The sequence below is a fragment of the Bos grunniens genome, chromosome 17 (genome assembly GCF_055505025.1).
Source record: "Bos grunniens cultivar Pamir isolate PY7600 chromosome 17, Bosgru_T2T1.0, whole genome shotgun sequence".
NCBI lineage: Eukaryota > Metazoa > Chordata > Mammalia > Artiodactyla > Bovidae > Bos > Bos grunniens.
Genome location: NC_141181.1, coordinates 48592401 through 48616894, shown reverse-complemented (window position 1 = coordinate 48616894; position 24494 = coordinate 48592401). Strand labels below are relative to the sequence as shown.

The 24494-nt window shown below is 39.8% G+C and overlaps 1 protein-coding gene and 1 pseudogene across 5 annotated transcripts in view; one reads left to right on the top strand and one right to left on the bottom strand.

Annotated features, from left to right (window-relative positions):
• Positions 1–24494, top strand: part of GLT1D1 (glycosyltransferase 1 domain containing 1) — a 118945-nt gene that overhangs the window by 36131 nt on the left and 58320 nt on the right. For 2 of the 4 annotated variants that reach the window (XM_086345967.1, XM_086345971.1), the window contains exons 5-7: positions 9118–9177; positions 16540–16576; positions 18746–18802. In XM_086345967.1, coding sequence (XP_086202093.1) covers positions 9118–9177; positions 16540–16576; positions 18746–18802 — 154 coding nt within the window. The remainder of the gene's footprint in view (positions 1–9117; positions 9178–16539; positions 16577–18745; positions 18803–24494) is intronic. The other 2 variants (XM_086345968.1, XM_086345972.1) reach the window with 1 other exon arrangement.
• Positions 10397–13041, bottom strand: LOC147355304 (MOB-like protein phocein pseudogene; annotated as a pseudogene). Its single transcript, XR_015143975.1, has one exon. The product of XR_015143975.1 is annotated as an MOB-like protein phocein pseudogene (transcript).

The following is a 24494-nucleotide window of genomic DNA, read 5'->3' as shown; positions in this document are numbered from 1 at the left end:
TGTAGGATTTCAACTCATAAAACCTTATGCTTGGAAACGGCTACAATGCAACAAGGGCAGATACAGTCTTTTGTGGGAATGGTGGTCCTTTACCAAAGCCCAGAGTACCGTGTGCACTTGAGATCCCCTACAGCCAGAGTGGGGAGAGTCTTTTTTTTTTTTCACCTTGAACTCTACAGGCAGAGAATCCGAGGGGGCATTTTTCAGTGCAATGTAATGAATGAAAAACAGCAAGCTTCCTAGCTGCTAGTTTCATGTCTGTATCAGTTTGACTGTTCATCAGCCTTATGGCAGCGATGTACCAGTGGTTCTCAAAGGGATTTCCCTGGGACTCTCTCAGGATCTCTGCAGAGTCAAACCAATTTCCTTCATAATGCTCAGACTTTATCAGAGGCATGATGAAAGGCAAAAACCTTTTTCACCATGTGGAGAGCACTGGTGAGGAAAACACTGATGCCTTCATCCTCATTAAGGCAGGGGTACCCATGGATTATTCACCACCACCCACTTGTAGTTAAAAAACAAGAGCTAGTTTCACTTAAGAATGTCCTCGATGAAGCATAAAAATTATTGATTTTCTCAAATATTAACCTTTGAATACATTTTTAAAATGTTTTGTGTGTTGACCTGGAAAGTATACATCAGCTGTTTCTGCTGGGTCTGAGTGAAGGATGGGGTTATCTTGAGCAAAAGCCCTGGTGGGATGTTGGGGTTGTAGACTGAACCAGTTACTTCTTCATAGGACTTTTTTTATCTAAAAGACTGGTAGCCAAATTATGTTTCCTCAGACTCGGGCATCTGGCAGTCATTTAACCATTTCCTTAAAAATGAGACAATTGAGTGAGTTGCTTCCAGAAACACAACGAGTAGTATTTATTGCCGATGACACCATTTGAATTTTCAAGCAAAAATTAGAATTTGGTAGAAAATCCCAAGGACAGAAGAGTCTCGCGGGCTATAGACCATGGGATGGCAAAGAGTTGGAGGTGACCGGGAGACTGAGCACACACACAAGCTGCCAAGAGGCAGACTGCTTCCCTGCACAGCCTTTCCTGATGAGATCAGCGGTCATGTTAACAAATGTGATTTTTTTTTTTTTTCGAATTCTGTTTAATGAAATGGTTCCACGTTAGGAAGACCTGTGTCACTCAGTGAACCAATATTTTTCAAAAGACTAATAGGTGGCACTACAGAATGATACATAGATAACAGAACCATCAAAGTGCAAGACAGATCTATGGATTTTACTATATCAGAATGTGATGTAATTTCAGGTTCCGTCTTGCAACTCACATTTAAGAAATAACCATTTGTTGAGTTTTGGTGTCATCAGTTCAGTTGCTTAGTCATGTCTGACTCTTTGTGACCCCGTGGACTGCAGCACACCAGGCTTCCCTGTCCATCACCAACTCCCAGAGCTTGCTCAAACTAATGTCCATTGAGTCAGTGATGCCATCCAACCATCTCATCCTCTGTTGTCCCCTTCTCTTCCCACCTTCGATCTTTCCCAGCCTGAGGGTCTTTTCCAATGAGTCAGTTCTTTGCATCAGGTGGCCAGAGTATTGGAGTTTCAGCTTCAGCACCAGTCCTTCCAATGAATATTCAGGACTGATTTCCTTTAGGATTGACTGGTTGGATCTCCTTGTAGTCCAAGGGACTCTCAAGAGTCTTCTCCAGCACCACAGTTTAAAAACATCAATTCAGCTTTCTTTATAGTCCAACTCTCACATCCATACATGGCTACTGGAAAAACCACAGCTTTGACTAAACAGACCTTTGTCTGCAAAGTAATGTCTCTGCTTTTTAATATGCTGTCTAGGTTGATCATAGCTTTTCTTCCAATGAGCAAGTGTTTGGTGTCATATCCAAGAATTAAACCCATAATGATCTGAAAAGGCTCAGGAAGGGCTAAGATTAAAATACTCCTCACCATTTCAACTACCTATCAGCAAGAAGCAGAATTTTCTTTCTATACCTCAGCCTAAACAACATATGGAAACAGATTGAATAGAGTAGCAAATATGAGACTCCAGCTGTCTTCTGTTAAGCCAAACATAAAAGAGGGGTTTTCCTTGTTGAAGCATATTTCTCCCCCATGAGTTTCCCCCCCTTTCTCTAATTTCTCAATTTTTTTTAATTTATTTTTTAATCAGAGAATAATTGCTTTACAACGTTGCTAGGGTCCAGTCCCGGTGGATCCAGGGAATTCGAAGCGGGGACCGAGTCGGCGAGGATCAGGAAACAATTGCTTAATTAAACGTTAATTAAGGATATAAAGAGTGGCTAAATAAGGATAGCTCAGTGAGGAAATTCAGTAGAGAAAAGAGGCTGAATAATTCAGCCAGAAGGTGAGAGAAAGAACGACAGGGGGAGACCAAGCTTCGGTGAACAAGGCCCGCATTTTATTTTCCAAAGTAGTTTTTATTCCTTAAGTTATGCATAGAGGATAATGGGGGAAGGGGTAGAGTCATGCAGTAAGCCAGGCTTTCTTCCTGCAAACTTATTATATGCAAAAGTTTAGGTGATTTGCATCATCTTCTGGCCCGGAGGCCTGTTAACATTTTAAGACCCTTTCTTCAGAAAACATTTTTCTCTAAAGGTGATTAGTCAGGCACCACCCTCCAAAAGCATTAGATAAAGTTGCATTCCTACAGGGCAAAGGTGTGGTGGGCTATAACAAGAAAAAGAATTAACTCAAGGGTCCAAGGTTACAAACATTAAAGCTACTACTTACATTTCTATACACCAGTTATATCAATCAATACACTGCCAGGGACACAGTAGGTAAGGGATATGGAGACTTAGCAGCAAACATTGGCCCAACAAGTGAAAAACCCTTCACCAATACAATTTCTAATCAAACTTTTAACTGCTCAAAGGAATCTGTATTTAGACAGTTTAGAACATCTCATGCCTCTCACAGTTGGGAGGCTCTGAACAATCACATGTGGCGGGAAAAACCTATTCAGGCAGGCTAGAGGACTCCCAAAGGAGTTTGTAGGTTGAAACACTATCACACCCAGGAACTTTATTAACTGGAGCTGTAAGTTAACTCTTTTTTCAGAGAGAGGGACTGGGGGACAGCCCCCCGTAAAGTCAGAGGTGTAGGTGAGAGCACAAAGCAGAAAGTAGGCAGACTCTGGTTTTGGGGGTAGATGCTCGAGAATTTCCAGGGGGACTCCTGAGGCTCCATCCCGCCTTTGCATATGCTGAGCCTCCTTCCTCATGACCTTTGCCACGGGCAGAGTTCCTCACGCTGGCTCCCAGCACAATGTTGTATTGGTTCCTGCCATACAACATTGGTTCCTACCAGTCGTAACTATATGTGTACATACATATATCCCTTCCCTCTTGAGCCTCCCTTCCACTCTACCCTCCCACCCCTGTAGGTCGTCACAGAGTGCCAGGCTGGGCTCCCTTAACTTCTCAATTTAAGTGTCACCTTTGTCTGTAAAATCTATGTGTCTCCAAAATTGGTAGAGATCTGTTCACTGCTGTATCAGTTATTTTTTGCTACATAACTGCTGCTGCTAAGTCACTTCAGTCGTGTCTGACTCTGTGTGACCCCATAGACAGCAGCCTACCAGGCTCCCGTCCCTGGGATTCTCCAGGCAAGAACACTGGAGTGGGTTGCCATTTCCTTCTCCAATGCATGAAAGTGAAAAGTGAAAGTGAAGTTGCTCAGTCATGTCCAACTCTTCTCGACCCCATGGACTGCAGCCTACCAGGCTCCTCCGTCCATGGGATTTCCCAGGCAAGAGTACTGGAGTGGGGTGCATAACAAAGCTCATCAAACATAGTGCTTTAAGACAAACATTTATCATGTGTTCTTTGTGTTGTCTGGGCATTTCTTGCTGAGGTTGGCTCAGCAAGGCTGGGTGCTCCAACGTGGCTTAGCTCACATGCTGGAGCCCCTCAGCTGGGCTGGCTGGGACACTTGCTGTCTCTCTCTATGTGCTCTATTGCCCTGTATTAAGTTCAGTGGCAGGAGAGCGCAGGCACCAGTGCATGAGCTGGCTGCATGCTTCTGCCTGTGTGATGTTTGCTCCTGTCCTGTTGGCCAGAGCAAGTCAAGAATGGAGACGTTATCTCCATCTCATTACAGGATGATTTTCAAGATAGCCTTGAAAAAGGTTGGATTCAAGGAGGGGGTAATCTGTGGTCCATTTTAATAATCTGCCACATTTAGCATTTGTCTCTCACGATTATAACACTTCTTTCCTTTACTTTTCTCTCCATGTGGCTGTGAGCTCTTTGAGGTCAGGAACCAGATATGGTTCACCCCGTTATCCCCAGAGGTAGCATAACTAACACCTCCCATTTAATACATTTTTGTCCAGTTGACTTTGTCAGGAATGGATCCTTCTTTAAAAGTTTTTAATATAGAAATATCCAAGCATGCACAAAAGTAGCAAGAATAGTTGGGTAAAAATCTATATACATACTGTCTACTTACCATTCTCCAATCCTTATTCAATCTGCTCTCATTCTCTACTCACAACTCCTACACACACACACACACACACACTTCTTTTTTCTGGACTATTTTTAAAAAATCACAACCACCATGCCATTTTATTGTTTTAACTTTCCAACCCAGCTTTTATTCTGAACAACTAATTGCTGTAGTTAGCTTCCAATTTTTGAGGCTATAAACCCCTTTGGGTGGCCCTGATAAAAGTCCCCTAAGTAGCATTACAATTTGATGAACGTTTTATGTTTCATTATTTTTTTTTTAACTTTTTATTTTGTATTGGAGTATTGATGATGAACAATGCTGTGATAGGTTCAGGTGCACAGCAGAGTGCCCATTCCATTTTATCTGTGCATATATGCCATTTACCTGCAAATATTCCTTGGGTAAAAGCTTTTTTTTTTTTTTTTAACATAAGCTCCATGTTATGGATCCATTTGTGGGCAGGAAGATCATAGTGTGTAAGGAAGAATTAAAAAGGGCTCAGGGATGTTAACATTTTATGAATAAGTTGGAAGAACTTGAGTCAAGGAGTTTAGATGAGGAAAGGGAGGAGTATGGAGCCTTTGAGTTGGAGACACATTGAATTAGAGACAAAGATGGAACCTGAGGGGTAACTATCCAGCTGTGGTCAGAAAGGAGTGCAGCTGGAGATAACAGATGTAGGAGTCACCAGTGTCAAGGTGATACTTGAAGTGTGGAAATGATTATTCTTAGATGGGATTAACTTTTAGACGTGATGATGAGAAAGCGGTGTTAAATGCATAGTTCAATTACATTTGGGGCCGACTTTGCAGTCCTGGTGATAATAGCTAGCAGTATCCTATATGAAGAGTCAATTCTTTTTTTTTTGACTGGGCCGAGGGGCTTGCTGGATCTTAGTTCCACTTCCACTGCGGTGAGCCCTGAGCCACTGCAGTGCAATGAGAGCAGAGTCCTACCCACTGGACAACCAGGGAATTCCTGGAAGGATCATCTTACATTTCAAGATTAAGTTGGCCATTTGCCTGCCACCCAGGAGGTCAGTCACACTCTAATCCTGGGTTAGCAGTCTTTGTTTTCAGAAAGATACTTTCCCGAATATAATAACAAGGCATTTGAAGAAAAATGGGAGAAGTCAGCAAAACTTGTTTGGTTTTGGATGATGATATCAGAGGCAGTATCATAAAAGCTCATAGCAGAAAGGATGAATTTATTTTTATAGTTTAAAGTGGTGGAGTTAGTTATTAAATTTGAAGGTGAACCTGTTTTTTATTTTTTTAATACAGCTTTTTGGAATTTTTTTTTTTTTTGGTGAATGATTTTTTGATAAAGTTATCTCAATGTCTTTATTTGGTTAGTTTTTAAAAATAAAAACTATATAGAAATAATATAAAGGTTAACTGTTCAGCCGTATCTTTGGAATTCTTTGAGATGGATTTTTGTGGAAAGACTGTTTATAGATCTGTGTTCTGAACAGTGATGCAGTTTTTGAATAATTAAGGTTTGTTCTTCATTATTGAACTGCCAGCTTTTGTTTTTAATTCTTTCTTCTTTATTTTGGTGAGCAGGCTTGACTCAGGTATAAATATAGCTAATCCTTTCTAATTATTATCAGATCAGAATCAAGTTCCAATAATCCCAGATTAAAAAGAAAGATTTACAGCCTTTGCTTCTTACCGCTTTTGTGATTTCATTAGAGTCTGTGTAGATAAATACAGTTTTGAGCATAAAAGCTGGCCTAAAACTTATATTTTCTCAAGCTTCATTTGTATAAAAACACATGCATGCTCTTAAAAAATTTTAATTTTATTAAAAAAAATCTAATTTTATTAAAAAATTTTTTTTTGCCTCTGCCATGTGGCATGTGGGATCGTAGTTCCCTGGTCAGGAACTGAACCCGTGCCCCCTGCATTGGAAGTGTCCTCACACCACTTAACCACTGCATCACCAGGGAAGTCCCCATAGGCACTCTCTTGATACCAGTACTAGAAGTTCAGTGCAACCTACAAAGGTGAGCCATGGATCTAATTTAAAATTTTCTGGTAGCCACATTTTAAAAAGTAAGTGGAAACAAGAAAAATCAGTTTTAATGATCTGTTTGACTTAATCCACCTCCTGGAGTTAGCCAACCTGTGAAAGATAAGCCAACCTGCAAAGACTGCCCTCACTTTTGACATCAACTGCAAGTTCAGGGGGTCCCCAGAACCAGCCTCAAGTTTGAGAATTTTCTTGCAAGATTCAGAACTCACTGAGTGTTATTATACTCACAGTTATGGTTTATTGCTGGGAAAGGATACAGACTAAAATCAGCCAGAGGAAGAGACACAGGGGCTGATCCTCCATGGCCTTCACTCTGGTGGAGCCAAGACTGTGTGCCCTCTGGTTATCCACCTGTGGTTATTTTAACCTCCAGTTATTTTAAAACAGATTTTATTCGTGTATAGTTGCTTTACGATTTTGTGTCAGTTTCTGCTGTACAACAAAGTGAATCAGCTGTATATATACATGTATCCCCTTTTTTTGGATTTCCTTCCCATTTAGGTCACTACAGAGGACAGAGTAGAGTTCCCTGAACTATGTAGTAGGTTCTGATTGGTTACCTGTTTTATACATAGTAGTATATATACGGGACTTCCCTGGTGGCTCAGACGGTAAAGCGTCTGTCTACAATGTGGGAGACCCGGGTTCGATCCCTGGGTCGGGAAGATCCCCTGGAGAAGGAAATGGCAATCCACTCCAGTACTATTGCCTGGAAAATCCCACGGACAGCCTGGTAGGCTACAGTCCATGGTGTCGCAAAGAGTCAGACACGACTAAGCGACTTCACTTCACTTCACTTCACTTTAGTATATATACACCAGTCCCAATCTTCCAATTCGTCCCACCTTCCTTCCCCGCCTTGGTGTCCATATGTTTATTGTCTACATCTGTGTCTCTATTTTTGCTTTGCAAATGAGTTCATCTGTACCATTTTTCTAGATTCCACATATATGAATTAATATGCGATATTTCTCTTTCTGACTTCACTCTGTATGACAGACTAAAAATAGAACTACCATATGACCCAGCAATCCCACTTGTGGGCATATACCTGGAGAAAACTGTAATTCTGAAAGATACATGCACCCCAATGCTTATTGCAGCACTATTTGCAATAGCCAAGACACGGAAGCAACCTAAATATCCATCAACAGAGGAATGGGTAAAGAAGATGTGACACATATATACCATGGACTATTACTCAGCCACAAGAAAAAGAAATCGTGCCATCTGCAGAGATATTAATTAACTTCCAGTTATTGATCTGAGACGGTATACACAGAGTTTTGCTAGCCCAGGAAGCTCACTCGAGTTTGGTGTCCAAAGTTTATTCTGGGGCTCATTGCATAGACTTGATTGACTGACTACATGGTTGGATCCAGTCTCCCAAGTGGACTGATACCACTTGATCCAAAGGCCCCACCTTCCATCACGTGGTGGTCTTCCTGGCTTGCCAGTCCCCACCTCAGACTGTTAGCTGCGGCTGGCCCCACCCTAGGCAATACATGCCCCTTAGGAATCACATAGATTATTTCCCAGAAGCCTAGGGCATGAGCAGGACCTGTCTTGGCCGAGGCCACGTTCTTAATTTTTTTTTTTTTTTTTAATTTGGTTGCATCAGATCTTAGTTGTGGCACACAGGCTTAGTTGTCCCATGGCATGTGGGATTGGATTTCGATAAAGAAAGTTTTATCTCTTTTAATTGGAATGCCTTTGTTTGGGCTGGTCATTGTTTTTTTAATGTTACTTATGTCAGCCTTAATGTGACGTCCTGCCTACTTTGTAAGGAAGCACTGTCCCAGGGGGCTTTTTACTAGGTCTGCCTTAGTATTTACCACCCAAGTTCAATATTGGTTATGTTTTGGGATAGTACTATTCTGTTGTTTTGTGATATTTTACCTTTGATTTGGTGTGTTTAAGAATTTGATTCACCATACATGTCTAACTGTGATCTAGGCATTGTACAAATTTAAAACAAAGTACAGTTACTGCCACAGTAACAGACCTTCAGAATGCAGATTTGGGCACTTCTAATTCTAGTCCGTGTTCAGAATGCTTTCTCTAAACTCACCAGGCTTTTACCAGAAAATGTAACTATTTCACCAGAATAATTAAAAACAAATTCGGTATGGATATAGTCTTAACTGAAGCCTTTTCTCTCTGCAGAACCAACGAGTGTGGTTTAATTTGTCTCCATTGAGTTCAAAACACCACAGGCCTGTGTAAAGTTTAACTGCACTGTTCATGTACTTTTTTTCTAGTAAGTACTCAGCTAAGAGGACTTTTTCTAAATTCAAATATTTGTTAACTATTTTTACAAAATCGTGAGCTTGAGTCAATATTGCTTGATGCAATTATCAGATTCAGAACAACCAACATGTCACATGGGTACTCTTTGCTGAGTTTAGTGCTGAGCTAAGTTTCCTGGCATTGTTACTTTTTAGTGGGTTTTTTTTTTTTTTTAAATTATGAAACTGAGTCCCTGACTCCAGAGCCCTCGTGTATCTACCCTGCCTTGGCACTCCTGAAAGAAAAATAACTTTCTGGAAGCAGTTAGGCGATACTTAAAGAGTAATTTTCCTTTCATTGTGTACCTATACTCATCAAAGTTCTTTTGGAAGTTAAAATACAGAAAGCCAGACAGATCTCATTGGCTGTCATACGCCCGGTTCATGGCACAGGTGAGCTCAAAAGGCCAATGTCCGTGTGAGTTCTGTTCTAATCTGAATGGGCTGCCTCTTGCCTAATTGTTGAAGTTCGTTGTCCTGAGAATTGCTTATTTCTTCTTCTTCCTGCATGGCCTACTGCTTTATATCTGATCATCTTTGAAAAATCACATCGACAGAAGCTGCACAGACCACATCTTTTATTATAGCTTCTACTACAGTGGAAACTTAGGAAACATTTGCTTCCTTTGTTTCATCTCTGGAAACCCTAGTTTGTAATGCTGGCCCTCCCTGCAAATAGGCTGCAAAGGAAGCTCCAGGGACTGGTCATATCCTAGGGAGCTAATCATTTCTAATAACTTCTATTATGATTGGCTTCCCTCAGAGATTTCTTGATAGAACTGCAAGTGTTCTTTGCATTTTTCCCCCATGTGAGATCCTTGGGAATTGAAAAATTTTTAAGTTTTTCCAAAGAATGGAAAAACTCATCAATTTCAGAGTATAGATTCTGAGTTAACATTTCCCATAACCTGGGGCACAAACTTTTGGAATGATCTGAAGTATTGCTTCTAATTCAAAAGATTACTAAGGCACAGAATGGTAGGGGAAGCTCCTGAATAAAATCAGCAATATGTGCATGAATAAAATCATCTATGCATATGTGCTAAGTCGCTTCAGATGTGTCCGACTCTTTGCGACCCTGTGGACTGCAATCTACCAGGCTCCTCTGTCCATGGGATTCTCCAGGCAAGAATACTGGAGTGGGTTGCCATGCCCTCCTGCAGGCAGATTCTTTACCACTAGCGCCACCTGGGAAGCCCCAGATCACCAACGATTCCACGTTATTTACTCCATAGATTTAACTGTATTTTAAAAAAATCTTCCTGGGGATTTTCCTGTTGGCATTCCTATTTCTTGAATCGCTGGACTACATTACCTATTACACGTTCATGCCTTGATTTTTGCCCAGGGTTGTTTTAGTTTTATTTTTATTGCCTGTTCCAGATTTGATCCCCTGAAATCAGACCCCAATTTAGTTTTCAGATTTCTCCCCCATATCATTCGTGGATTTTTTTCCTTTTCTTGAAAAGTCTTGGCTTGGTTCAGTTGTAAGAATTCCGTGAAAAGGTCGTGTCCCCTCCTTTTTATTTTTATTTATTTATTTATTTTTTTTTTCTTTGGGGTATTTTTTTTTTTTTTATGATCAATTCCAAACACATAGTACAGGGAAGATGGAATGAGTAAGAAAAAAAATTTTTATTTCCCCATTAACACCAAGTCATATTATTCAAAATGTGTTTCAGAATACTTAGCCAGATCACCAAATCCCAGCCACTGCCTTAGTTCAAATGTCCACTAATAGTCAAGCAACAGAAATCCACTGAGACTTTTATACAGAGAGAAGAGCTACATTGTTATATATAATTTATTAACTTGGTTTAGTTTCTCGATATTTAGCAAGTTTGCATAAAAATGACTATTCCCATTGGTTCATAGTTACATTAATATAAATGCATAATTTCAAAGCCAATATTCCTTTCACTGTGAATATAAAACTTCTTAAAGAGAGTGTGGATTGGGACAAAATAATGACTGGCTGCTGGGATAGCACTGTTCAAAGCCAAATATACTGGCAGGATCAGAAAGCATAAATATATATACAAACTCTCAGGATGCTACTGTTTTCCACGTTTTTGCAATACATACTTATAGTATGGTATGAATTATTTCCTCTAACTTGAAAAAAAAAGAATACTACATTTTAATCTTCATTTCAAAATAACTCATTCAAATGAAAAAGAAGTTCATTTGTTAATTCTGTTCAAAAGATGGATTTAAATATTTTCTTCACTACATGTACAATTTTTTTTTAACCTAAGTGTCTCATTACAACCAGCTCAGCAATAAGACCTCTAGTGCTTTGTTAGAAAACTGCATTCAGTAGGTACGACTGTAAAATCTATGGTTGAATCCTTCTTAAGACACTGAATTATAACCAAGTCCAAAAAATGTATGAGCATTCAACAATACCTTTAGAACCTGTGAATTACTGCAAAAAAATTTTACATGTCCATATAATTCAAACATAAACTTTGTGGAGAAGGGGTGTAAAATAAATAGTATAGTATTTTCCAACTCTATTTAAGTGCTGCCTAAATGGTTAGATGTGAAGATTAATATTACTAACATTATTAGTCAAACTATTTCAAGGACTGTTTTCCAAGTAGTGAGAACAATTTTGCAAAGCAAAGATAAGCAAGAGCCTATGCCAATACATTTTTTCCTGTAGTGTAATGTAATTGCTAATATGAGGTATAGACTGTAAGCAATTAATACACATATAAATAGGTATAGGTCACCACTAAATCACAGTCTGGCGAAAAGCTTCTCAGGTATGTAGTTTGAGGAGGGAGTAAGGGAAATGGAGAGAAGGGAAGGACAGGGCAGGTTTCCACTGGGAACATCATTTACACTCTTTATTGTTATCACTATGTTGTATGTAACTATCCACTGATGCAGAAAGGTAAATCCTTTCTAAGTATGCTGGTCTAGAATATACTTTGTGTAGCATAGTAAGATTACTTAAGTATTACTGATGCTTTATTTGCATTTATACTTGGATATACACATAATTATATGTATATCAAAAACTATAAACAGAATTTAAAAACTTTTATCTCATTTTAGAAAACTTATTAAGATAGAACTATGTGCTACAGAATTTCCTAGAATCCCAGGTATAAAACCAAAGGAAAACATTACTATGTCTTTAGTATAAATGGTTTGTGTGAAACCTCAAGCTCACTCATCTTTTTATAGATGCGTTTATTTGATGAGGATTGTGATCCAATGATTGTTTAGCAGCAATTTTACCAAACTGTAAATTCTTTTTTTAACAGGCATTATAAACATAATACTAATCTTATTTAAAAACCATGAGTGCCACACAAGTGAATATACAGCTCATGAATAACTTAAAAAGTATTTCCCATTTTAAAAGGCAACACTCAGCATACAAAAACCTATACTAAACAAAGAAGCTATAATATGGATACATGATTGATGTGTCTAAAATGATATATATACAGTACATAATTAATGTTAATTATGTGATCAGTACGTTTTTTTCTATATGATTCCCTTCATGCTTCACTTTCCCCAGAAACTGAATTCTGAACTTCTTCTTCTAAAATTGGTACAATCAGGTTATCCTTAGACATCAAATTATATTTCATCACAAATTTAGTAAACCGATGACACAAAAATGTTTCATTTTCATATTCATCAAATATCTGCCGGTGATGAAAATAAGCATGTGAAAATATTCTGTAAATCCTACGGCATACTGATCCTAGTTTTGCTACAGATGATTCCTTTATGCTAACTCTGCTGGGAAAATATTTATTGCTATTCAGAAGACATGCAGCACCATCAAGTGTGTGTCTAGTGTAGTCTATAGCAGGACACTCTTTCGGTGTTTTATGAGCTGCACAAAGAAAAATCCACTGTTCAGTTGCTGTCATCTGAGTGCATGTATCTGAATGGCATTCACTCTGAAGTTTGACAGCAAGTCCATTTAGCTCAAGACAGAATTGCCTTAAATGTTCATACTTCCACACACCTTCATCTTGGCCTTCAGGTGGTTCAAGAATTTTGTCAATATTGGAACAATCTGCCCTTATGTTCTGTTGAATATACTGCTGAACAGCAAGTGTACTGTCCATTTCATCAAAGGATTCATCAGGCCAATTATAGAAATCCTGAGCCTTAGTACCTGGCCTGTTCTGCCTCAGCACAGCCGTCCCCTCCGCCATGACCATAGTGCCAGAGTCTGGGCGGCTGGAGTCGGTACCCGGATGTAGGGGACGGCTGCCTGCGCCTCCTTTTTATTTTTAATTCTTTTTTATTTTTTAGGCTTGCCTCTCAGCTTACAGGATCTTAGTTCCCCAATCAGGGATTGAATCCAGGGCCCTATCAGTGAAAAAGCTGAATCCTAACCACTGGACCATCAAGGAATTCCCTGGACATTATTTTCTTTTCTTGCTTAAAAACAATTTTTGAGGGGAAAAAGAAAAAGGAGAAAAGAAGAGACCTGTGTCACCTGAAAAGTGTCCAATTTCTGTGTTTTGTGATATATTTTGAGAGTTTTACACTTATTAGTCATGATTTCTTTGAACTCAAATCCATCATTAGAAGTTGTATTGAAATTGAAAATAAAAATTAATGGTTTTTGCCACCTGTAGAGGATGAAACTATGCACAGATTTTTAAAAATAATATTTATTGTGCTTTCCACTTAGCATAAAGTTTAATTTCAGGTCATATTAATCAAAGAGTGGGAAATCTTTTTGTTGTTGCCGTCTGTCTGGTATTCCATTATACTACTACTACTACTAAGTTGCTTCAATTGTGTCCGACTCTGTGCGACCCCATGGACTGCAGCCTACCAGGCTCCTCCGTCCAGGGGATTTTTCAGGCAACAATACTGGAGTGGGGTGTCATTGCCTTCTCCCGGTATTCCATTATATAAAGGCATAAATGAGTATTTAAGTTTGTTACAAAGTCCCATATACATTTAAGTATTTATCCAAAAAGGCCTTGGCTTTTTATATATAGTAGTGGGTCAAATTAAGTAATGGTTTCACATAGACATTAAAAATGGAGAAAAAAAAATGGAGAATCTTCCTTTTCCATCCTTCCTACACACACACACATATACACAGTCTTCTTTTTCATTTTATGCATCAGTGAGCTCATCTTGCAAAGGAAATGATATATATGTAAGGACTTCAACTCATGTTATTTCAAGGCAAGTGAAACAATAAATATTGAGCAAAGAACACTGATTTGTATTTAGAATATTTTAATACAGAGAATGATTTTCAAAATCAATATAAGCCAATTGGCTTTTGCCAGATAGCTTTTTAGTGATTGAAAATAACTCAGATGCAGATTTCTTTTATACCATGCCTCTATTTTCTTGATTTGCCTGGGTAAGATCTTCAGATATCATTTATGACATGTTTTAAAAGCTTATGTCAGACTTGAGGGGGTTCAATAGATTCTGGGGAAATAATCCTCATAGACATAGGTAAAGATTAGCAGATAGACCCAGATGTTCCTACATAGGGTCAATTTATTCTGTTTATTGAGTTGAAATACTCATTTAATTAATTAATCTTTATTTGTGCCCAAAAGAGATTTCTTGAGAGGAGCTTTTGGGGTATATTTATTTATTTTTAAAAATCCTGCATATCTTTTTAAGAATAAATGTTTATTTATTTATCTGGCTGTGTTGGGTCTTACCTGTGGTGTGCAGGCTTAGTTGCCCCACGGCATGTGGGATCTTAGTTCCGTGATCCCTCAGCAGGAATCGAACCCACGTCCCCTGCATAGGAAGGTGGACTCTAATCACTGGAACACCAAGGAAGTCCCCAAAGAGGTTTTCTGTATTTCTAATTGCACAGCACAGTTCTAACGAACTCCATGTTGCCGGACTTTCATGAATCGAATTTATATAGAATTATATTGAATGTGTTTTTGTCAAACACATTGTATTACCTTTAAAGTTAAAATGCCATCTGGGTGTATTTTTTTTTACCATGCTTCAATATCCTTCTTATAGACATTTTCTAACCCAATGTTGTAGCCTTTAGGGCTGGTTAAAGAAGAGATGCTCTTAAGCCTGTACCGCATTCCAATGCAATTTTCTTCAGTTTTCTAATGAAATTATAATTAAAAAGGAATGTTTTAGGGCTCTGAGCTAAATTCTGACATCAAATAGTTACTATTATCCATTTTTTCCCCATTTAAGTTAACATCTTTTTTAACTAGTAGAGGTTTTTGAAACTTGTGTGTGTGTGTGTGTGTTTTGGAGGCTTGCTATTTTAAGGGTTTTTTTTTGTTTTAAGGATGCCTCTCTGCTCTATGGTGAATTGAGGAGGATACACAAGACTTTTAGAGGTCTCAGATGCCTCTGATGGTTAAATGTAACATATCATGCTAAGGTGAAAAGCGAAACGAGACTGGTCTCCCTGTACCAACTTCCGATCAGCTGTTGTCCTAGCATGGCTGCAAGGTACCTCTCCCAGAAACTTCCTGTCCAGTAGGGAGAGGGCAGGGTAACCTCTACTTCTCCTCATCAATTATCTCTCCCTTCTTGGGACTGCCTCACCTTGAATTTGTTTCCTAAAACATAAAACTGATTTGAGGATGAAGGTCAAGTGGACCAGCAGATCACATGCAGAACGTGGGCTCCAGGTCACCTTAAGGACCTCTCGGAGCACCCCCCACCACACACACACATTCAGAGCTCAGCGTGGGGGAGACTTCTGGGGTGGCCACTCTTTACCTAGTTTAGTCACTTCATGCATGGAGCTAATATTTAGGCCTCCTGGCCCAAAAGTGCACCTTTTAAGACTTTTTCAACCCGGTGACCATATCTTTGGCTACTTACGAGAAACACCCATCGGAACCTACTTGACCCTGCCGCCCTTTACAAGCAGATGTCTCACTCGGCTCCTGCAGCTTCCGTCTTGGAGGTCTAACTCTGATTTTAAAAATATTTATGTCACTGTTTCAATATGAGCTCGAGAAATGGATTCTTTTTCTTTCTAGCAGTTTTGTGAAGTTCCACCAGAAAACATCACCAGGAGTAGTGAGTTTATCTCTGGGGACCCATATCTAGGTGATCATGCAAGTATCGCCTTGTCCCTTGATGTCAAAGAGGCTTTTGGGGAGGTGCTTTACAGGGTCCTTGAGACCAGTCCATTCAGCTCCTGGAAGAATCTGCCCCCCTGATGCCTGTCCTCCTGTTTCTCAACGTATTTGGTTCCCTTCCTCCATCTCCATCTTCTCCTCCATCTTTGTCTTCATCTCCTTCTCACTTCCTCCTCCTGCTTCTCCTCTGCCCCTTCCTCCTTTCTTCTCTAGAGGTGGGGAATGTACTCTCTCTTATTCAAGGACTTGTATCCTCAAACCACATTTCCCCTCAAAACTTCGACCTTCAGCCTCAGCTCCTGATGTGCACTTGATGGGCTTTGTCCCTGGCATGTTTTCTGTCTGAGCTTCATAACTCTTCGACTAACATAGCAACTATATTACAAGATATTTGTAATGATGCATAATGCTTGATTTAAGGGACATCTTTGCGCTTCTTATCTTAGAAATGCTGCATTTTTTAATGGGCTAACCCCCATTAAAAATAGAGGTAATTCTTTGCTCTTATAAAGTTACTAGTCTGTGAGCAGCTGTGTAGATGATTATTTTCGATGTTTGCCAAGAGGATATTTTTATGACCTTCATTTTATTTCTAAGAAACAATGAGAATGGATTATCAAATTTACTTTTTTTTTCCTCTTTCTCCCCTTTTCAAAAGCCACGTGCTAAGGATAAGATCTATGTCCAGAGTCAAGGTAAGAAATTTAAAATATATATATTTGGGGAAAAAAAAAGTCTTTTATCTTTTAGAGTCATGTACTGAAATGGAATAATATGATGTCTGGGATTTACTTGAAAATAGTAAAATGGGTACATTTTTATTTTCTTTATCATTAAGATAAAAAAGGAGAACCTTATAAAAGAATAATTTAAAATGCAGATTGCAGATCACTTAACAGAGTACAGACACTCTATCAGTGATATGTTTACAAAATGAAAAGGATGAGCTTCTCCATTTATGTTGAGTTGAGATGGGGGCCCCGGAACCCTCTGCCTCCTTTCCAACTCTTCCTGCCCTCCCCAGGGTCCTGCCCTGGTTGTGATTTCTGACATCCTTTCCTGAGACCCTCAGGATCTCCTAAACACGACTGGTAAAACATTGACCCACACAATAGGGAATCGACAGTTCCAGAAAGAACACAGCTTAGTCCAAGCTGAGATTAAAACCAATGCTGAGCTCAGGGTCACAAGTTCAATTCCACATTATACACATCACATTGTTGTTATTGTTGTTGTCGTTCATCCGCTAAATCCTGGCCGACTCTTTGTGACCCCATGGACTGCAGCATGCCAGGCTTCCCTGTCCTTCATCTTCTTCCAGAGTTACACATTTCATTGTCGCGGTATAAATGCAGTAGCGGTGTCAGGGATAATTTCAGAAGCAGAATCACTCATCAAATACACTTTTTCTCGGAGCCCTCATTTTAAAATGATGCGCTGACTCAGTGTGTATAAAAGGAGTGTGTCCGTGTCAGGGCAGGCCTGGAGTTGAAGCTCCCGTTCCTCCTCCATGGCCCCTGGTTTATAGCCACAGAAAACAGTGGTGCAGCAGGAAACACACGGGCTTTGATGTACCACGTGTGTTTGGACGCAGCCTCTAACACCTACACGCTGAGTCATTTTGGATCCGATTAACCTCAGTGAGCCTCGGTTTCCAGCCAGATAAACTGGAGGAATCAACCTGCTTAACAGGGCTTAAGGGTTTCCAGGAGGGCGTGGAACATACCCACCCAGATTCTGTGCCAGAGCCAGCATGGGGTGGGCACCCCTTAACTAGCTACTGTTTGTTTAGTCAGTGTGAAAGGCCAACTTAGTGGTGTCTTGGAGAGATGATTCAATGACATAATTTATACTCCATAAATTTTTAAGTCTTTTGTACTCTCAAGATAAATGTTGCCTCCGGATTTTCAAACATTTTAGTGTTCATTTTTTCAGAGCATTTTAAACGAAAATCTGCCTGAAGAAGTCACACAGCTAGCAGGCAGTCATGTATGATTTAGAGGGATGAGATGAGGAATTTTAAATACAGATATAATTTCTGTGTAATTTTTTAAAATATAATTTTATTTATTTATTTTTGGCTGTGCTGGGTCTTCTTTGCTGTGAGGTCTTTTCTCTAGTAGTAGCAAGTGGGGACTACTCTCTAGTTGCATTGCATGGGGGTTCACACTGTGGTAGCTTCTCTTGTTGCGGAGCACAGGCTCTTGGGCAGAGGGCTTCAGCAGTTGCAGCTCCCAGGCTCTAGAGCACAGGCTCAACAGTTGTGGCACACGGGCTTACTTGCTCCACTGTGCGTGGGATCTTACTGGACCAGGGATCAAACCCATGTCTCCTGCATTGGCAGACAGATTGTTCACCACTGAACCACCAGGGAAGCCCTGATAATTTCTATTAGAGTTTAGCTGGTAGTGGTTTGGATACTTGTTACCTAAGTGAATTTTTTTTAGGAACTCAAGCTTTCTGTGATCTAGAGACAGTTTGACCCAGGAATGGGTGGTGGGGTTGAAAGCGGTGTATCTTTTCTCCTTGGGAGCTGTGGGCTCATTTTAATTTAATTTAATTTAATTTTTTTTTTTTTGCCACACCACGCGGCATGCAGGATCTTAGTTCCCCTACCAGGGATCAAACCTGTGCCCCCTGCAGTGGAAGCATGGAGTCCTAACCACTGGAGCACCAGGGAAGTCCCTCATAGGCTCATTTTTAAACCTCAGGGGCTTGGAGAGATTAGTGGAAATTCAATGAAGCCCTCAGAACTTTAATTTTGTATGAGAGGCGAGTGTGACAGTTTTTAAAATGTCAACACAAAATAACTGGCTATGTTTCAACAACGTGAACTTTCCTCTGATCTCTTTCCTTTGACCCAGGAATTGCAACAGTGCCGAATACCGCCTTTAACTGGAATACTTTTCTTCAGCGTTCAGGTAAGAGATGAGATCTTCCAGTAGGACTTTGACACATGCATCTTGTCAATGCATCAGTTTCTTGCTAGGTTCATGTGGTTTTGAAGAAGGAGCTGTCAGGTCAAAGAAACTGGGTGACACAGTGGGAAGGGGCAAGCCACAATTAGAACAAGCTTTGTTTCTCCCCATCAGTGGTCTCATCCCCTTGAACCTGGGGATGCAGGTGGAATGCAAGAGGAAGAGTAACACCAGCCTTTCCGATGGTGCTCTTGGGACAACCCCTCAGATGTTTAGTATCATGTGACAGCTGTTCTTATTAAGGATGCTGACTTCCTGTGTTCATTTAACTCATCCATCTTATAGGTTGATGTATCTGTAGTTCTTCCTTTTTTTATTGTTGAGTCTTATTCCACTGTTCCTTGTATGGATGTGTCACAATTTGTTTCTTCATTCTCCTATTGATGGACTTTTGGGTGGGCTTCCCTGATAGCTCAGTTGGTAAAGAATCCACCTGCAATGCAGAGGACCCTGGTTTGATTCCTGTGTCAGAAAGATCCCCTGGAGAAGGGATAGGCTACCCACTCCAGTATTCTTGGGCTTCCCTTGTGGCTCAGCTATAAAGAATCCACCTGCAATGTGAGAGACCTGGGTTTGATCCCTGGGTTGGGAAGATCCCTTGGAGAAGGGAAAGTCTACTCACTCCAGTATTCTGGCCTGGAGAATTAAATTAAATTAAATACTAAATTAAATTCTAGTCCAAGAGTGTTGGGAAAAAACTGACCTGCGTCAGGAAGAAATGGACCCCCTCTGAGGGCTCCATTTGGAATCTGATTCAAAGAAAACAGTTCCCCAAACTTCATATTGTTAATTGAGCCTCAAGTAAAACTCAAGTTTCCTGATGTCCTAATCTTGTGTACAAAGTATCTTCAGGTCGAGAGGTGCTGTACTTGAGGAACCACTTCTTGGGAGTTTAATCTACCCTTGGACCTGATTTAGATATTGAAGTTCAAGATTGTCCTGATGCCATAGTGGATTGAGACTTTGCAGGTCTTCGGGAGGGCACAGTGTAGTCTGCATATGGGAATGATGTGAATTTTGGCCAGAGTGAAGACGGTGTTACATTGTATTATCCGAAGATTGTCACAATAATATTTCCATTCTCACATGATTTTAAATTAAAAAGTAATAAAATTAAAAAAAAAATTCTAGTCCATGGGGTCGCAAAGAGTCGGACATGACTGAGTGACTTTCACTTTCTTCCACTTTGGGTTGTTTTCCATTTTTAACTGTTATAAATAAAACTACTCTCCACATGTTTGTACAAGAAATCTGGTGACATTTGTTGGGATTTCTCTTGGATAAAGCCTGTAAGTTCAATAGCTTGAGTATAGGGTGGATACATGCTTAACTTTATAAAAGAACAGTCAAACACTTTTTGAAAGTGTTTTATACTTTACACTTTCAAAACTATTTTACACTTCCACAGACACTGATGAGAGATCTACTTATGGCACATCCTTGCCAACAATTGGTGATTTCAGACTATTCAATTGTAGTTATCCTAGGTGATAATGAATTGGTATCTGACTATGGTGTTGGCCATTCATGTGTCTTCTTTGGTGAGATGTCTAGCCAAGACTTTTGCCCAAATTTTTTAGCGTGTTGTCTTTTAATTCTCAATCTGCAGAGAGTTTTTAAATTTATTTGTTGTTGTTGTTCTGGATAAAAGCTCTCTCTCTCTCTCTTTTTTTAATGTTGACAGATTTGTCTTTTTTTTGGTTGTGCTGAGTCTTGGTTGCTGTAAGGGGGCTTTCTCTAGTTACAGGAAGTGGGGGCTACTCTAGTTGCAGTGAGCAGGCTTCTCACTGTGGTGGCTTCTCTTGCTGTGGAGCACAGGCTGTAGGTGTGTAGGCTCAGTAGTTGTGGCACACGGGCTTAGTTGCTCCGCAGCTTGTAGAATCTTCCTGGACTAGGGGTTGAACCCATGTCCCCTGCACTGACAGGTGATTTCTTAACCATTGGACCACAGAGGAAGCACATGGGCACAAGCTTTCTGTCAGAAAAGATTGTGATACACAGACTGTGAATATTTTCTTTCATTCTCTGGTTTACCTTTTTGTGTTCTTAACCATGTCTTTCGAAGAGCAGAGGTTTTAAATTTTAAGTTTAAAATTTAAATTAATTTAAGTTAATTGATTAAGTTAATTGATAAGTCTAGCTTATCAATTTTTTCTTTAATGGTTAGTCTCTTGGAGTCCTATCTAAGAAATCTGCTTACCCTAAGGTCAAAAAAATATTTTCCTTATTTTCTTCTCCAGAAGTCTTAGCTTTTCCATTAGGATTGTAATCCTTCTGAAATTAATTTCTGTGTTACGGTAGGGGACAGGGATTGAAATTCATTTTTTTCCTGTAAATTCCAATATCACTGAAAATACTTTTCAACGAATTGCTTTAGTCCCTTTGCTGAGAATCAGTTCACTGTATATGTTCCTTTTATGTACCTGTATGTTGTTGTTAGTCGCTCAGTTGTGTCCAACTCTTTGTGAGCCCATGGACTATAGCCCACCAGGCTCCTCTGTCATTGGAATACTCCAGGCAAAATACTGGAGTGGGTTGCCATTCTCTTCTCCAGTGTATCTGTATATACCCACTCTGACATCAGTATCATGCTGCCTTGTTGCTGTAGATTTATGGTACGTCTAGAAATCAGGCAGTGTTAGGCGATGACTTTGTTTCAGAATTGTTTTAGCTCTTCTAGGTTTTTTGCATACCCATATAAAAATTTTAGAATCATCTTGTCAGTTTCTATAAAATCTTGTTGCACTGAATCTATAGATCATTTTAGAAAGATTTGATATCTTAGCAATTCAGTTCAGTCACTCAGTCGTGTTCAACTCTTTGCGACTCCATGAACCGCAGCACACCAGGCCTCCCTGGCCATCACCAACCCCCCAGAGTCCACCCAAACCCATATCCATTGAGTAGGTGATGCCATCCAGCCATCTCATTCTGTCATCCCCCGTCTCCTCCTGCCTTCAATCTTTCCCAGCATCAGGGTCTTTTCAAATGAGTCAGCTCTTCGCATCAGGTGGCCAAAGTATTGGAGTTTCAACCACAACATCAGTCCTTCCAATGAACACCTAGGACTGATCTCCTTTAGGACAGGCTGGTTGGATCTCCTTGCAGTCCAAGGGACTCTCAAGAGTCTTCTCCAACACCACAGTTCAAAAGCATAAATTCTTCAATGCTCAGCTTTCTTTATAGTCCAACTCTCACATCCATACATGACCACTAGAAGAACCATAGCCTTGACTAGACGGACCTTTGTTGGCAAAGTAATGTCTCTGCTTTTTAATATGCTGTCTAGGTTGGTCATAACTTTCCTTCCAAGAGTAAACGTCTTTTAATTTCATGGCTGCAATCACCATCTGCAGTGATTTTGGAGCCCAGAAAAACAAAGTCAGCCACTGTTTCCACTGTTTCCCCATCTATCTGCCATGAAGTGATGGGACTGGATGCCATGATCTTAGTTATCTGAATGTTGAGCTTTTAGCCAACTTTTTCACTCTCCTCTTTCACTTTCAAGAGGCTCTTTAGTTCTTTTTCACTTTCTGCCATAAGGGTAATGTCATCTGCATATCTGAGGTGATTGATATTTCTCCCGGCAATCTTGATTCCAGCTTGTGCTTCCTCCAGCCCAGCGTTTCTCATGATGTACTCTGCATATAAGTTAAATAAGCAGGGTGACAATATACAGCCTTGACGTACTCCTTTTCCTATTTGGAACCAGTCTGTTGTTCCATATCCAGTTCTAACTGCTGCTTCCTGACTTCCATACAGGTTTCTCAAGAGGCAGGTCAGGAAGTCTGATATTCCCATCTCTCTCAGAATTTCCCAGTTTGTTGTGATCCACACAGTCAAAGGCTTTGGCATAGTCAATAAAGCAGAAATAGATGTTTTTCTGGAACTCTCTTGCTTTTTCGATGATCCAGCGAATGTTGGCAATTTGATCTCTGGTTCCTCTGCCTTTTCTAAAACCAGCTTGAACATCTGGAAGTTCATGGTTCATGTATTGCTGAAGCCTGGCTTGGAGAATTTGTCTTAAAATCTCCGAACATGATATATCTTTCCATTTGCTTGGGTCTTATTTATTTTCACAGTGGTTTGTAAAGAAACATAATAGTTTCTTTCATGTCTTTTAAAACTATTTGTAAGGATTTTATTATTTTTGATGTATTATGAAGAATTTTTTTTTATTTCAGTTTTGAATTTTAGTTGTTGCTAGTATATAGAGGTACATTTGGTTTCTGTACATTGGCATTATATCTTGAAATCTTATTATTTATTTATTCTAATTACATCATGTTCTTAATTCCTTTTTTGTATTTAAAATACTATAAATGTATCCAAACAATCCTTTTTGTTGGACATTTAGATTTTTATTATTTATTAAATAATTTTATTTATTATTTTTATTTTTGTTTGCCCTGGGTCTTTGTTGCTGCACGAAGGCTTTCTCTAGTTGCTACTCTAGGGGCTACTCTTCTTTGTGGTGCACGAGCCTCTCATTGCGGTGGTTTCTCTTGTTGCGGAACACAGGCTCTAGGCACACGGGCTTCAGTCGTGTCAGCGCTTAGGCTCTAGAGTGTGGGCTCAGCAGTTGTGGTGCATGGGCTTTAGCTGTTCCATAGCATGTGGAATCTTCTCAGACCAGAGATAGAACCCATGTCCTCTGCGTTGGCAGGCAGATTCTTAACTACTGTACCACTAGGGAAGTCCAGGGCATTTAGATTTTTAAAAACCTTTTTGATATGCAGGGATGAAAGTGCTAGGATTTTAATCTTCATATGTCTGCCCAAATGTTTTCTTAGGAGCAATTCCTAGAGAAAGAATTGCTGGATTAGATTATGCATTTGAGCTTTCATACATTTTGTGTGATGGTCCCTTGGAGAGATGCCATCAGGGTGCGTGTCCATCAGTGAAGCTCTGAGAGTTCCATTTTCCGTATGTATGGTGCCATTGTGTTTTTTGTGCTTGGTATGATCGAAGCATAATCATGGTATTTAAGCAAAATTTTATTGTACAGGATCTTTAAGTGTAGAAAGTTAAGTTGTCCACAGATGAAGCCCATAAGCGTAAGCTGCTTGGGATTATAACTGCCTTACAGGCTGATCAGCCCAATAATTCTGGTGAAGGTGCTAGAATAGCTATAATAATCTCAGCAAGGACTTCCCTGGTGGTCTAATGGTTAAGAATCCACCCTCCAATGCAGGGGACATGGGTTCAATCCCTGGTCAGGCAACTAAGATCCCACATTCCGCAGGGCAACCAAGCCCACTAAGCCCATGGGCCACAACTAGAGAAGCCGGTGCATTGCAACCAAGACCCGAGGCAGCCACAAAATTAAAAAAGAAAAAATAGAATTATCTCAGGAAATGCAATTTGAAGCCTAAATAAAGATTCATCTCTTTTAACCTGAAATGTTCTCCTTAAAGACAACAATGCAAGGGTATCTTTAGAGGGAGCTGAAGTTGCACGTCCTGCTATAAATGTCAGAGAAGAGCGTGAAAATGCAAAATCAGTGCCCTACTCGCAGCAAACAGGAAGACACCCCGGCCTGTTATTACTCCAAAAACTTCAAACAGAACCTCCACCACGTACTCCATTCCATTCCCTTGAATTCCATTCCCTTGAAAAGAAGAAATTTTCAAGC